General features: G+C 36.4%; 1 protein-coding gene across 1 annotated transcript; it reads left to right on the top strand.

Moving 5' to 3' along the window:
* Nucleotides 1–467: 467 nt before the first annotated feature.
* Nucleotides 468–10,769, top strand: ufm1 (ubiquitin-fold modifier 1). Its single transcript, XM_027171922.2, has 6 exons — nucleotides 468–675; nucleotides 771–827; nucleotides 3,398–3,455; nucleotides 5,423–5,462; nucleotides 6,497–6,529; nucleotides 10,163–10,769. Coding segments are annotated over exons 1-6 (276 nt in total). The 5' UTR covers nucleotides 468–673; the 3' UTR covers nucleotides 10,249–10,769.
* The last annotated feature ends 5,065 nt before the right edge of the window (nucleotides 10,770–15,834 follow it).

Below are 15,834 nucleotides of genomic sequence, written 5' to 3'. Positions count from 1 at the left end.
ACAATTTTTATTTTTATATATTTTATTTTATATATATTTATATATATTTTATATATTTTATTATATATATATATATATATATATATATATATATATATATATATATATATATATATATATATATATACTTTAATAAACAATTAAATGCATATTTTCATTTTCACATTTCACAATAATTGGTGTATTTTTTAGTTTATTTTATTTAAAAATACAATAACTGTTGGTGTTGTTTTTTTATTATTATTATTATTATTATTATTATAAAAACTTTTATTAGCATTAGGTATCAAAGAGTTTATTAAAGCGTTAATTAAACTTAACTGTAATTTTAAAACGAACACTCCGTTTGCAGCACAACTGAACGTATTATGTGTTCAATTCTGATTGTATTACTAATTCTTTCATGTCGGTAACTTATAAACTAATATTTACGGTAGATCACTAGGTGTCTTAAGAATTTGCCCGACTGTAATTACAAACGCAGCTGAGATTGTTTCCTGTTTAACGTGTTAGCGGCTTTAAACTGTTTGTAAAGAAAGTAAATATTTTTAAGAAGGAAGAAAAGTACGGACATAACGGAAAAGCACTAAAAACCATCCCGCTGTTTGTAGGTTGACGTGTTACATCAGGACCCCGTGACTTCCGGCTCGACATAAACACATTGCTGTACAACATGTAAGTGCAGTTACATTATTAAACACATGCTACTACATGATCGTGTGATTTGCTGGAAATGTACAGATTATAATATGTGTCTGTTTATGTTTTAGGTCTAAAGTAACTTTTAAAATTACCCTAACGTCGGATCCTCGGTTACCCTACAAAGTGTAAGTGTGAGCTCTGTATGCAGCTCAGTTCATTCCACTTCATTCCACTTCCATCACTCTGTGCATTCACTGCTTTCCTAACTGTCTATTTATTTATTTACTATCCTGTATGTAGAGGATTAAACAGCTTTGTTGAAGAGATCACAGGTGAATGAGCAGACTGATGTGAGCTGACAGGAAGTCAATAGAAATGATTCAGTACCTAAGCAACACTTTACAGCTGTGGGGAGATGAAAAGCATCTCAAAATGCACAACAAACCTTGAGGATGTGTCTGGCTACAAAATGCTGAGATCTGTTTCTTCTCAAGGATGCGTAAAAGTGATTCATTGAGTTACTGTAGACTTTTTGGGCAGCTCAAACTAACCAGGTTATGTTCCTTATTTAACAAGGTGGTTTCCATCCACAGAATTGTCAATGTTTTGTTTTTGTTTTGTTTTTTAACACTTGAGACTGTTGTATGTAAAATCCAAGGAGATCAGCAGTTTCTGAATGACTCAAACCAGCACATCTGGGACCAACCTCACAGTTAGCAACGTCACAGATAGCAAAGTCACAGATATCACACTATTTCTTCATTTCTGATATTTGATGTGAACATTTAACTGAAGCTCATGTTTAGACGCCTAGATCAGGTTTAGGTTACCTGTATCGTAAATGGCCGTTGTCCTCTGACCTCTCTTATCAGCAAGACCTTTTTAGCAAGAGTTTTTCCACACCATGTTGTGCACACTTCAGAGTGCTGTGTATGAATATCACAAAACATTAGTAGTTTCTGTGTGTGTTTGTGTGTGTGTGTGTGTGTGTGTGTGTGTGTGTGTGTGTGTGTGTGTGTGTGAGAGAGAGAGAGAGAGTCTCTGTGTGTTAACAGAAGTACACAGTCATTTTCAGTCTTTCATCAGCTCTGAAAGCAGTGCTTCTCTTCATTCCATGGAACTGTGACGTTCAAGGACTGTAAATGAGCTGCTTCTTTGTACATTTCCTCACTATATTGCTCCCATAAAGCAACTGACAATACATACATATGAAACGCAATGATGAATAATTTTTGGGTAACCATACAGACAAACAGACATACAGACAGATAGACATATAGATATAGACAGATAGACATATAGATATAGACATATAGATATAGACAGATAAACATATAGATATAGACATATAGATAGATAGATCTAATTTCTTGCAAATGAGAAGGATAAAGAACAGAATTATGCAGTAAAATGTGTAGTGCTTTTCTCTTATTTTGTGTAATCAGATTTTTGCTATGGTTTTGCATTGCACAAGTAATCAGATTGACCTGAGTTAAACAGAATTATTTTAGACATAAAGAATGACCTTGCTAGAGAGTATTTTTATAAAATGACTATTTTCAAAGCATGGCTCATGGCCTAATAGCGTATAATTTGCATGTTTTTCATCGCCATCAAAATATTCAGTGAGCCTTAATGCACCATGGGGCTGTGTGTGTGTGTGTGTGTGTGTGTGTGTGTGTGTGTGTGTGTGTGTGTGTGTGTGTGTGTGTGTATGTATGTGTGTGTGAGACTTTAGCCATCTTGCATGCGAAACACTGTATAACACCTCCAGTCTGCTCCATCTATTCCTCCCAAGTCTTATTATCTGAGTCATCAGAAAGTTTTGTTCTCTTTTGCTCCACATAATGAGAATCCTTGACAAAAAATGCACATTTCTCAGCTTGTGGCCTTTAGATCCTTTCTGACACAAGGAAGGAGTCTTGCTGGATGTGATTAGTTGATCCTGGGTGTGTTTATTTAAGATGCTGGTGATTAGTTGACTAGTTAAATAATTGCAGATGATCATGCGTATTTAAGGTAATCCGTGATTGGTATTATTTGAGTTGTTATTGAAAAGATCCTTTGTGACTATTAAAATGGTTTTGTGATTATTATAGCTGGTTTTGATTAGTTGATTCGGGTGTGATTGTTTAAAGTGGTTGTGACTAGTCAAGTTGTTTGTGATTATTTATACTGGTTATGATTATTCTCACTGGCTGTGATTAGTCGAGGTTGGGTGTGATTATTTAAACTAGTTGCAATTAGTTGAGCTGGTGGTGATGAGTCGAGTTGATATGCATTATTGAAATGACTTGGAGTATTTGAGTTGATCAGGATCGACACATTCAGGATTTTTTAAATTAATTATTTTTTTTTTTTTTAATATTCCTTTTCATTTAATATTAATATTTAGAGCAGCTGTAGCTTCACTCAACTTTTAGATGAAGTTTACAACCTGTTTTTGCCAAAGTCCTTTATTTATATACGTAATTGTTACTAAGTGAAGGTAAAGGCAGATTTTTACACTTTCTAGATGCGCTCTCTAATCGGCAACTTTGCACTGTATTTCCACTGGATTCTGCAGTGTGTAATGTTCTAGTCAAGGCAGGTTTAAGCTGCTTTTATATATTTCTGAAATGGAAATTTTTTTAACTTTATTCTTCTTAAAGCTGTCCTTATATATATCTGCTGTTTTAAGCCATCCATCTCTTTCCATTAAGTTCTCATTAATCATGATACAGTTGTTCATTACTACTCACACTCTGTGTCTCAGATTAAGTGTACCTGAAAGTACGCCGTTCACAGCTGTGCTGAAGTTTGCAGCAGAAGAGGTAAGACATTTTAAATGACAACATTTCATTACTACAGTATTTCTAAATTGTGCTTATGTTTGAGGAAAGTGAACTAGATGATACACCGGCTTGTGTCCTTCACATTAATCTACACCATTATGCTGAAGTGACTCACAAGCATGTTGAGATGAACTACAGTATTTTTGAGTGACAACATAGTTTTTCTTAGCCATTGTTTTAAAGGTGGGGTGCAGGATGTTTGAAAGCCAATGTTGACATTTGAAATCACCAAAACAAACACGCCCCTAACCCAAATGGGTGTCACCCCTGTTTGGATAGCTCCGCCCACACATACATCCGTAACCTAGCGGATCCGTAACTATTATGGCGGAACCTGCTGGGGCAGCTGGCCGAGGGTATATTTTTATCAATAAATGAACTCAATGAGTAATACTATGCACACTGAACACTCTCTCCGCAGCATATTGACTAGACACACACCCCTTTCTGCTAATTGGCTACACGTTTGTTTTGTCAGTCGACCCGGCTCAGTTTTCTGAAGCATTTTTCAAACATCGTGCATACCTCCTTTAACTACATTTGTTTTTGTTGATATCTATTAAATGGAGCAGCATTGGTTTTCTCCTTTTCAGCCCTTACTTACTGGTTTGCCTTCATACTCCCCTTTTGTTATATATTCTTTAAGCAACTCTTACTAAAATCCCACTTCATGTAATGGCTAGCCGTCTTTAGCTGTGTCCCAAATGACGTACTCCATGCAAATAATGTTTCCCATGCAATGGCAAATGACATGCACTTAACCCAATGCTGCTATTCTTTTTGTTTGTTTGTTTTAAAACACTGAAGTCTGTGAGCATTAAGTGCATGAAGTGTCGAACGTTCCATGACGTCTAGTTAGAATAAAGGCATCATCTGCGTCGAAAGACACATTTTCAGTGTCACCACACTATTATTTACACTCTTTATACTACACAATGACAGAACAGTGCAAAATAATGCTATTTGAGATGCCCCTTTAATCTCATCAGTGCAAACATGTTTTCTGCTTTTTATTCTTTGTTGCTTTCCCCAGTTAGTCGCTTTTTTTTTTTCTGGCTTTGTCGCACAGTTTTCTGAATTTCTTCTCGTCTCTGTGGAAACTGACTCCACTCTGAATAGTGTTTTGTCTCTTCACTGAGATTGTGAAAATCCAATTGTGGGTGACGGGCTTCACACTGATATTTAACCTTTCTTTATGACACTCTGTTAAAAAAAGATACAGTGATAAGTCACAAAGCCTGGTGATATCACCTCTCATGTCTGTGGATCTGCTCTGCACAAGCTGCCTTTTTCTTTTTCTTTCAGCATGCTATTTGGAGCACGATTTTCTGATGAATTTCTCCTCAGTGATTTTCCTGAACCAAATGCCAACTTTGGCAGGATCTCAGTAGTCTCAGGGGAAAGTGCATAGTGTAGGGGGAGACTCCTTCTCTCTGAGCAGTAACACAATATGACTGTATAATTTATTTCGACTGCACACACGAATCTACACTTCCCAATATAAACAGTTATGGTTATTATCTGCAAATGATGCATTAGTTTGAATTCCGATTCTGCGAGAGGAAGACAGCAGGCAGTCACCACCCTTGTTTTTTTTTCCACAGCTTCACACAAAAATGTCATTGTGACTTCTGGTGTTTTTCCTGAGACCCCTGACTGAGAGCTCACTTGCTCCGACTGCCGCCTCCTCTTGCTCACGCTCCCTTACTGTTTATCTCTTTCGTTTGCGCTCACCATTAAATGCTGAGAACCTCTTTTTGTAATATTCTATCTCCCCATTCAGTTGTCATACCAGAGACCTCAAATTACCTGCGAAGATTACCTGTTTTGCTCTGTCTGTGAGAGGCCATGCTGTGCTCAGTGGCAGTATTTATCCTGTTGTGAGTGGTTGTTGGAATGTGTGACAATTTTCTCACATCCCGCTTTCTCTCTTTCTCCTTTTAAAGTTTAAAGTGCCTGCCGCTACCAGTGCCATTATTACAAATGGTGAGTAGAAATGTTTTTACCCTCATTGTAGTTTTACAGAGAGTCCGGTAGGAAATAATGATAAGCTCTGTTTCTTACAAATAACACAGGTCATAGCTCAGAGAAACCCCCTAGTATATTTTCACCTGTTTCAGAAAATGATTCACATTTTGCTTATATAGTTCAGGTTTAGGGGCCAGAGAATGGAAACACAAGAACAGAGTAGAAATAACCTAATAGTAACAACAAGGAGAAACAAAACCTACATAACATTAGCAGGGGTTGAGAAGATTTACCATGTTTAGTCTAGTTATTGCATATCGAAAAACATACAACAAAAATCCATACTCACCATCATTACCACAACCATCATTACCACCACAACCATCATTACCACCACAACCATCATTACCACCACATCAACCATTACCACAACCATCATTACCACCACATCAACCATTACCACAACCATCATTACCACCACAGCAATCATTACCACAACCATTACCACAACCATCATTACCACCACAGCAACCATTACTACTGCTACCATCACTACCCCGACTTATATTTTTATTTAATTTTATACAACTGAGCAATTGAGGGTTAAGGCTCTTGCTCATGGGCCCAGCGGTGGCACCTTGGTGGACCTGGGATTCGAACTCACAACCTTTCGATCCAACCATCCAACACCTTAACCACAAGACTAACCCATATCTCGCATCCCATCCCTTCACCATTACCAGCACACAATACATGCACAGCGATGCTTGTTCCGCTACAGTGTTGTGTCCGGTCATAACCCTGCTCTTTATACTTGTTTAACTTTTGCCATTTTATATAAGTCGAGTCCACAAAGCCCCAGGTTCAGCACAGATGTAATAATACATGATTTGATTACACATGGCTCGACCCTGATGTTCACCGTGGTTGTGCCAGTTGTCTAAATGTTACTCAGCAGTTTGTCTTTCATGAACATATTGTTTGCTTTGCAGTCTGATAGGTTTTTACACACAAATGCCATAATAACGATTTTCTAATTTCTTTCTGTGCAGATGGCATCGGAATCAATCCAGCACAAACAGCAGGTTTGTCTCCTCATGTGGAGTTGCACAGTCTGAAGTCTTCCATGTTTTCTAATTGCAGAACAAGTTCTTCCTCAAAGCCAATATAGAAATGGATTTCTTTCCCACTCTTAAGTCTGAAAGCTGTTTGTGAATTTAGTCCATGCAAACAAATGGGGTTCTCTGTTTAGTCTGTTGGGTACAGGTCTCTGTTAGCTCCCTACTGCCATTTAGAAAGACACAATGATATTCAGAAAGAAGGCTTCTCTACAGGGATTATTATGTAAATTTTGCATATTACATAATGGATATTAATGCTGTGCTCTGAGCAGGGAATGTGCCTTTTTACACACGTTATGAGATGACTTCCATCTAAGAGAATTAGATTTTACATTTCTTCTATTGCGTACTGTTGAGACCTCACTTAAAATGGTCCTCCATAAAAATATGTATTTGTAATGTTAGCTGTGTAAACTTTAAGTAAATCTGAACAGCATGTTTTCTTGCACAAAGAAACTTGAGTCCTTTTGGCCTTAAACAAGTCATCTGGATTACTTGTATTCTGGAATCCAATTTTCTATCTTTTTTGAGACACATGGAGGTTTTTGTTTAATTTCAGATGCTGGTATCTTTAAAACTATTAAAAACACACAAGGTGGACTATTTTAAATTTACACCAGTAAACGGTTTTAATTCTCTGTGTCATAACCAAGTTAGAATAATATGATGTGATGTGGCCTAATGGTTATGAGGCAAATACCAGGTCCACCAAGTTGCCACTGCCGGGCCCCTGAGCAAGGCCCTTAAGCCTCAATTGCTTAGTTGTATAAAAATTAATATAAAATACAAGTCACTCTGCATAAGGGTGTCTGCCAGATATAAATGATATTAAGTGAATAATCCATAAGTTTTTTATATATATATATATATATATATATATTTATATATATTATTTTTCAAAAGCACAAACACTTCCTTATTATATCCAGAACAGCACTTCTGCTTCTGTCTTGTTTACTGTAATGGTCAGGTTATTGTTCTATACGTGGTATCATGATACGTGTAAGAATATGTACGTAGCTCATTGTAATTAGCTGGAGAAAGGTGTCAGGTCGTATGCTTCATCAAACGGAAACAATAACGAAAGTAAGAAAATACATATTAATAGAAATGAACATCCAAGCTAACATTAGAGCAACACTTTGACTTTATTGTAAGACTGTAATTGTATTAATAATGCCACCAGGCACACGAGATTCGACAGATATCCAAAGGAAATATACACCGTGTCCCTGAGTGCGTTTAGCCAATCACAAATTACATTACATTTTCTCAAATGAGGGGGAAAAAAGACACATAATATCATGCTGGAATATCTTTACAAGCTCTTTCTGTCCTGTCAATGTTCCAGAATTTTTCTAAATAATTATACTGTGCTTGAGACTGCGCTTGATACATGATGTAACTACCTGGTTGTGTGTGCTGTTATTTTCTCTAGTTGTCTGCTCCATGTACTCAGTATAATTATGGAATTACAGCATAGATCGATCCCTCAAATTGAGGCCATTATCTCTCAGTGCTGGTGAAGTATCATTAAGGTTATTTTGACTTCAGACACTAAAAGACAGTTTTTCCTCATGTCATTAGATGTACAGTATCGCATCTTGTGTTATCTGAGCCCATTGAAGCTTAATCCTTAATAAGATATCGAGAAATTCTAGTGCTTTAGTTTCCTTACAGTCACATTTATTTTGTAATTAACCCATTGTATAAACTGTAATTAGCAGCCGATCTTTGCACATGTTGTGTATGACCTCCAGAATTTAATTTAGGTGTACATGATTGACAGTTGTGTAGGTGTTGTGAGATCTCGGGTATTAACGAACAACCCTCTGGAAGCTCTTTGCACAGCTAACATTATTAATCATTTTCTCAATTTGAAATGTGTGCCCTGATTTCAGTGAAAGCAAGAGAATTGTTTAAAAGTGAAACAAAATACATCAATGTGTGTTACACATAAATAATATGACACGTGTGTGTGTGTTTATATACAGTATATACACACATATACGTACAGTGGTGTGAAAAAATCCTGACACTTAATGTTTCTCACACTTTAATGTTTCAGATCATCAAACAAATTTAAATATTAGTCAAAGATAACACAAGTAAACACAACATGCAGTTTTTATATGAAGGTTTTTATTATTAAGGGAGAACAAAATACAAACCCACGTGGCCCTGTGTGAAAAAGTGTTTGCACCCCTGTTTGCTATCAAGACATGACAAAGTGAAGTAGAAAAGATCCTCAAAAGCTAAACATCATGCAGAGATCCAAAGAAATTCAGGAACAAATAAGAAAAAAGTAATTGAGATGTCTGGAAAAGGTTATAAAGCCATTTCTAAAGCTTTGGGACTACAGCGAACCAGAGTGAGAGCCATTATCTACAAATGACGAAAACATGGAACAGTGGTAAACTTTCCCAGGAGTGGCTGGTTGACCAAAATTACACCAAGAGCGCAGCGACGACTTATCTAAGATGTCACAAATGACCTCACCACAACATCCAAAGAACTTCAGTCCTCACCTGCTTCAGTTTAAGCCAATGTTCATGACTCCAGCATAAGAAAGAGACTGGGCAAAAAGACAAATGTTTTTGGAAGGTGTGTGTCCCATTACATCTGGCATAAAAGTAACACTGCATTTCAGAAAAAGAACATAACAACAGTGAAATATGGGGGTGGGAATGTGATGGTCTTTGGCTGTTTTGCTGCTTCAGGACCTGAAAGACTAGCTGTGATAAATGGAGCCATGTATTCTGCTGTCTACTAAAAAATCCTGAAGTGACCTCAAGCTGAAGCGAACTTGGGCTCTGCAGCAGGACAATGATTCAGAACACACCAGAAAGTCCACCTCTGAATGGCTGAAGAAAAACAAAATGAAGACTTTGGGGTGACCTGGTCAAAGTCCTGTCCTGGATCCTATTGAGATGCTGTAGCATGACCTTTAAAATGTGGTTCATGCATGAAAAACGCTCCAATGTGGTTGAATTACAACAATTCTGCAAAGACGAGCGCACAGCGCTCTAACAGACACATCACAAGTTATCAAAAATGCTTGATTGCAGTTTGTGTTGCTAATGGTGGAACAACCAGTTGTTAGGTTTGGGGGCAAACACTTTTTCACATGTTGGTTTGGATTTTGTTTTTCGCTTAATAATAAAATCCTTCATATAAAAACTGCATATTGGGTTTACTTGTGTTATCTTTGACTAGTATTTAATATTTGTTTGTTGATCTGAAACATTAAAGTGTGATAAAGGTGGGAAAAAACAAATCAGGAAGGGGGCCAACACTTTTTCACACCACTGTGCACACCTACCATACAGGTAATTTTTTATTTATTTATTTATTTATTTATTTGTTAAATTTAAGAGCCAAGCATATATTTCTATTTCCTTGTGATCCTCTTTTATTTCCAATCTGAGCTAGTCATATAAAGCATTATTTTAGGCATTCCTTCTTGTATTTATACATTTTCTTTTCACAGAATTTGGAGTATTTAGTTAATGAAAAAAGCTGATTTACTGTATATTTTGCCTGAAACTTAAATAAAAATCCTGAAGCATCTTTCTCTTTTTGTCTCTCAATTCATAGGAAATGTTTTTCTAAAACATGGATCGGAGCTTCGAATCATTCCCAGAGATCGAGTCGGAGCAGGTCGATGTCTGACGGTTGTCTGAGCGATTAGGGATTACTCTTCATCTTGATTTACAAACATGTTTGTGTATTTATTATCCAGCCCTAAGGTGGTAATATTTGCTCATGAAAGCAGGAGCAGCAAAGACCAACCTCATTCACCCAGCCATGTGGGAACCACCTACCCCCCACCCCCAGTGATTCATGCTTACTGGGCTGAAGACGACATGAAATTTCAGTTTGTTCTTTAATTTAGATTAATAAAAATATATATTTTTTCCTCCTAGTAGCTTTAACCATAACATTGACCATCGAACATTAATCATTTAATGTTATACCACATTCTGTTTGTAAATTGTACTTTTGTCTTCATGTCTGCATTGAGTCAGTAGCTTTATTTCTGAGGTTTGTAACCTTTTGATCAGATTAAAATCAGAGGTATTATTTTCTTCTGTTATTTCAGCGTTTACTTGTTCACAAATCTCCATGAAAACATGTCTTGCAGAAACCTTCTCTACTTAAATCAGCAAATTTATGAGAGAAATAAAATAGTAGATTAATTCCATTATTGAAAATTGTTGTGGTTTAATGTTTCGCAGTATATTTATATAAGTATATTTATATAAGGCATACATGGTTTTTGTCAGGTTTCTACCACGGTTAAAAATCAAACGTGCGTATTTGCACAACAGGGATGATATTTTTGTTGGTAGTGGTGGCTTTTAAGGTTACAGTTCATAATGTAAATGCCTTTGTGATAAACAGAACAAACCTTTTCAATACTGTAATGAGTTTATTCCTGATGTAAGTCAAATTATTTGTATGGTCATCTTAATTTATATATCCTATTCTAACAGAACATACATCCACAGGCTTTCGCTTTATCTCTAGCATTTCTCCATGCATTACAGCTCATGTTATATGATATATGGAGGCGTATATGGTAAATGCACAGCCGTCTGGTAAATGACAATCTCCTGCTATTTCTTTCCTTTTTGTTCCCCCTCCTCCTCCATTAATGGTTGAGTCTGGTATTCAATAGCCTGTCATAATGGATCTTTCATTTGTTTTAATCAGAGTGTGAGCAGTGCCCATTGCCTGCCATGCATTACTGAGAAAAAGGGGGCCATTACAGATTCAGCAGGACTGCTATTATTCTAATGTACTTCCTGTTACGTTTAAGAAGCCATCGCTTCACTCTGTCTCTTTCGACTGTGGCTCTTTCATTAGCCATGAAATGAGGTGTGCGTTCACTCAGCTCAGGTGTTTGCAAATGTTGTGCTATACAAATAGAAGGCTTTTTCTTTTTCATAAAAATATAAGAAGTATTATGTGCTAAGCAGTACTCTTTAGTTTGTTTTTCAGTACTTCAGTGCATACAATCAATATGTTTGTCTTCTGACTTCATGCAATGTATTTAAAAAATACCCTCATATACCAGACAAAAATGTCTTTTACATCATTTACATAAAATTCAGGTCAAGGCTAGGAACACAATTATGCAAATCAACTGCGTGAACCTGATGAATATTTATAGATTGAACACTGAGTTAATAGTGAACACTAATGATGCTGCTTTGAGATCATGTTCTGTTAGTGAGGACTACACAGTTTGTCAAAGAACTCAGAAGTGTGACAAATGGTGCGAGTCTACAGAGCAACAAGCATCTCATAAACTGTATTGGTCTGCCTTTGTGTTATCCAACCTAAAAAACCTCCTACCTAAAACCTCAAACCAGAAGCAAAAAAATGTGCAACGTTGTGTCTATTAGGACCTCATCAAGCAGGTATGATATATATATATATATATATATATATAATATAAAATTTTTGATCAAGGTTTACAGCATCTGCCAAATTTCAGTTCTCATACATGAGCAGGTGTCATAACTTGTGACAAATGGATACTTTCTGAAACAAGGTCTTTTCCAAGAGTATTACATACAATAAAATCACTGGTAGTTTCATGGAGAATTCAACTGTTTTATTTGAATAACTGTGAGGATGCAGTGGCTTGGTAGTCAGCACATTCGTCTCACATCCCCAGGGATGGGGGGTTTGATTTCCACCTCCACCATGTGTGAAGTTTGCGTGTTGTCAAGGTTTCCTCCTGGTACTCTGTGATTAACATACATAAAAGTACATATTCAGGATTAAAAAGAATTTTTTTTTTTTTTTTTTTTTTTGCTTTGTGTTGGTCATACTGTATATTTTAAGATTAATCTGTGACTGAACCGTTAGATGGAAAGTGATTGACATCTTCCTAAGTTCTTTCAGCATCATCAGGCAAAATAAATTATTGCCCTCTGATTAGCTTCACTGATACCGCTTCAGTGTATGTGCTACAGTGTTGTTGTGCCCTGGAAGGCATTTTAAAGTCAAATAAATAAGATAAGAATTTATTGACCATACTTTGTATACAAACACCCAATTTCATCATAAGGTATCAGTAGATTGTTATCTATCCATACTGTGAATGGCCTTTTAATTAATGGCTGAACTTTTAACCAATGGCTGAACAGAAAGGGTTAGAACATGAAACAATATAAACTGACAGCAGATTTTCCTGCTATTTAATCAGATGCACTTAACACAGACCTTACTGTCACCACAGTCTAAAGAATGCTTTGAGGAAAATCTTCTTAGTTTGTCTGTAGCTGAAGTGATGTTGGAGTTGTTTGCTGAACCTCACCATAATTTAAAGAATGCTTTGTGGAAAAAAAAAATCTTCGTAGTTTGTCAATAGCTGAATTTTGTCATGCCTCAGGTTTGCTTGTAGTCTCACTTCTGCAGCCTGGGTTCAGATCCTGGGCAGGGAACCAACCCAGCAGATTAGATGGTCTGCTATGGCGACCAGGTGAACAGCCGAAGGACAATAACATTGCTGTGACTGGACATTTTCTGACATAGATCTGAATGTGGTAGGTTGGACAGTCTAAGCTTGTCTTAGTAATATACTTAAATGATACTCTACGCTAAACACTTTTCTAGGTAAAAGTATTGCTTTGGCAATATTTAAACCATTTATTTCCCCTCCATTGTAACATTCATTGAAAAATAACACTCAACACTATTATATCTGTTTACATTCTAAAGAGGATTGAGTGAAACTTACTAGGCATCATGTCCTTTCAGAAAATTTATCACTCTTAAAAGCTCACTCGAAAGCTCAGGCACCGCCACTACTGCAACTTCACAAACCAACCCAATGAGCTTTGATTTCCTGTGGTGACAGAAGCATAAACCAGCTGGCTGTTGAATTTTCTGTCTGTTTGTAGCACTACATGGCTTTTCACAAGGCATGTGGTAGCCTAGTGGTTAATCATAGGGTTGTGAGTTTGATCCTGGGTCCACCAAGCTGCCACTGTTGATCCCCTGAGCAAGGCCCTTAACTCTCAATTGCTCTGTTGTATAAAAATTAGTAAAAAAATGTAAGTTGCTCTGGATATGGGTGTCTGCCAAATGATTGAATGAAATGACAACACTTATATGCATGTATAATTGTTCAAGGTACCATACTTTCATCACTGGTTAAGGGTTTTATTTCAGCTCATCCTCACAAACCTTCCCTGAATTCTTTTTACTTATGGAGACAACAGCAATGTCTGAATTTGAGATTTGAAACTCTCTTTAAACATAGCCTGCTCTGTTGTATTTAGACTGTTCTGTGAATGTGTATAATGGTCTAATGAATTACATTACAGTCTACATTTCCTTGGCTGGACTGCATGTACTTTCGCTTCTTGTATATTTTGTTCAAGAAACCTGTTTAATAGGTTAATTAGATTTTCCATTAAGTTAAACTTCTTGGATTAAAAGGAGCTGTGGTATTGTCTAAAGCCTCCATTTGAGGGGACTGGTAAGGCAATGCTTATTCTACGACCTACCAGTTGGCAGGGTTTAAAAGTCAGCAAGAGGCTTAGATCAGTATGTACATTCGCTAAATCGCTACTGGGTCTTGTACAGGATTCAGGACATGGCAGATATTCTGTGATAGAGTGGACTGGGCAATGCTTTACATACTTAACATTTTCTCGGGTGGACCTTGTATTTTGTCTTCTTGATTATTTTGTTCAAGAAACCTACTCCTACTAATTGCTAATTACAGTAGCCTTTCCTTGTAGCTACACCCGACTATGGTATTAGAAAGAGCTGAGCTATTGTCTTTGGCTTCCTGTTGGGGGACCAATGGATCTTGGCTTTATATTATGACCTTTGTAGTTATCCATCAGTAACATTGACCGCTCTGTTCCACCAAATCAAATAATCAATTACACGTTCTGCACCAGCAGGCATGGTTTAAAAGTCAGCAAGAGGCTTAGATGAGCATGTACATTGAATTGCTGATTATATGTGTTGAGTAGTGTTGTCTTTAGCATTGGGTCTTATAGAGGATTAAGAGCATGCACAACAAACACTGACATCTTAGCAAGTGATAATATCCTGAATCTATTCATATTCATATCTATTATTTCTTAATACAAGATACATGATTATACGATGAAACCAAACATACAATTATTAAGCCAGACATATTTTACTATTCTTAAGCTTTACAGATTTTTACGATACATAATTGTGCTTCGTTCTAGGAAGGAATTCTTCAAATCAACAAAAAAATTCAAAGTATAAGATTGTTTAAAGAATACACTCGGAAACAATTTAAATAATCTTACATTTGGTTTCATTAAATCTTTTAACTGGAGATCATTTTCAAGATATTTTCAAGATATATTCATATTCATATTAACTTGCTAAGCCGTGTGGCAGACATTCTGTGATGAACTGCACAGCGTAATATGGGATAGAATGAAGTTTCCTCAGCACAGGGTTTGAGCTATTCATTTGGATTTGTTATATGAGTGTATTTACTGGTATGCTTATAGTTCATTCAAAGCATATTTCAAAGTGGTTTAGTTTATATTCATATACAAGTACAGAAAATATTTACAAAATGTGTCTATAAAATCTGTAATATATTCTGCTGTGTGTGAGACCTTCCCAGAGGAGACACATGCACATACAGAGTAGGGTCAGGTAACTCCCTGTTTATTCATGTTTCTTACCTTGCCCTCTAGGTTGAAAATATTCCTCCTGGAGGGTGACCTTTGGTCATTATATGTTTTGTTTAAATTCCAGTCCTGGGTGATCTTTCCCAGAAGGGGAATCTTCAACTCAAGTATTGTTTAATCTCATCCTGTTGTAAAACTGTAAATGTCTGGATATGCTGGTTAGCTGTATAGAGACTTCAGAATATGCCAGAGGCATAGTAAGGGCTGGGGTTATTCCTGTGTGATTAATCTAACACACATACAGTGCCGATATTTATAAGTGTCAAATAACATTGTAATTGCATTATGTTCATAAAATATCACTTAAGGTATCATTACAATTTCTGCATATTAAAAAAACCCAAATGACAAATTAACACATCTTTTAGCTTGTTTAGACACATTTTATTGGCTACCAGCTTTTAGAGTGATGAACAGGATTTAGATAGTGCACTTTTCCCATTTCTGTTTGAAAGCTACTAGGCAACTATTTACACAATGAGCACAGGGATATTGATGTTTACTGTAGGAGGAGAAAAAAAAAGATCTTGTTTAAATAGATATAGTATCTGTTTCTTG

This window comes from Tachysurus fulvidraco, chromosome 20 (genome assembly GCF_022655615.1).
Source record: "Tachysurus fulvidraco isolate hzauxx_2018 chromosome 20, HZAU_PFXX_2.0, whole genome shotgun sequence".
Lineage (NCBI taxonomy): Eukaryota > Metazoa > Chordata > Actinopteri > Siluriformes > Bagridae > Tachysurus > Tachysurus fulvidraco.
This window is presented reverse-complemented; position numbering and strand designations above follow the sequence as displayed.

Excerpts from the sequence above, each read along its gene's own strand:
- ufm1 (XM_027171922.2), top strand. Across the intron at positions 828-3,397 it reads CCTCGGTTACCCTACAAAGT|ATTAAGTGTACCTGAAAGTA; the intron begins GTAAGTGTGAGC and ends TCTGTGTCTCAG. Across the intron at positions 5,463-6,496 it reads CAGTGCCATTATTACAAATG|ATGGCATCGGAATCAATCCA; the intron begins GTGAGTAGAAAT and ends CTTTCTGTGCAG.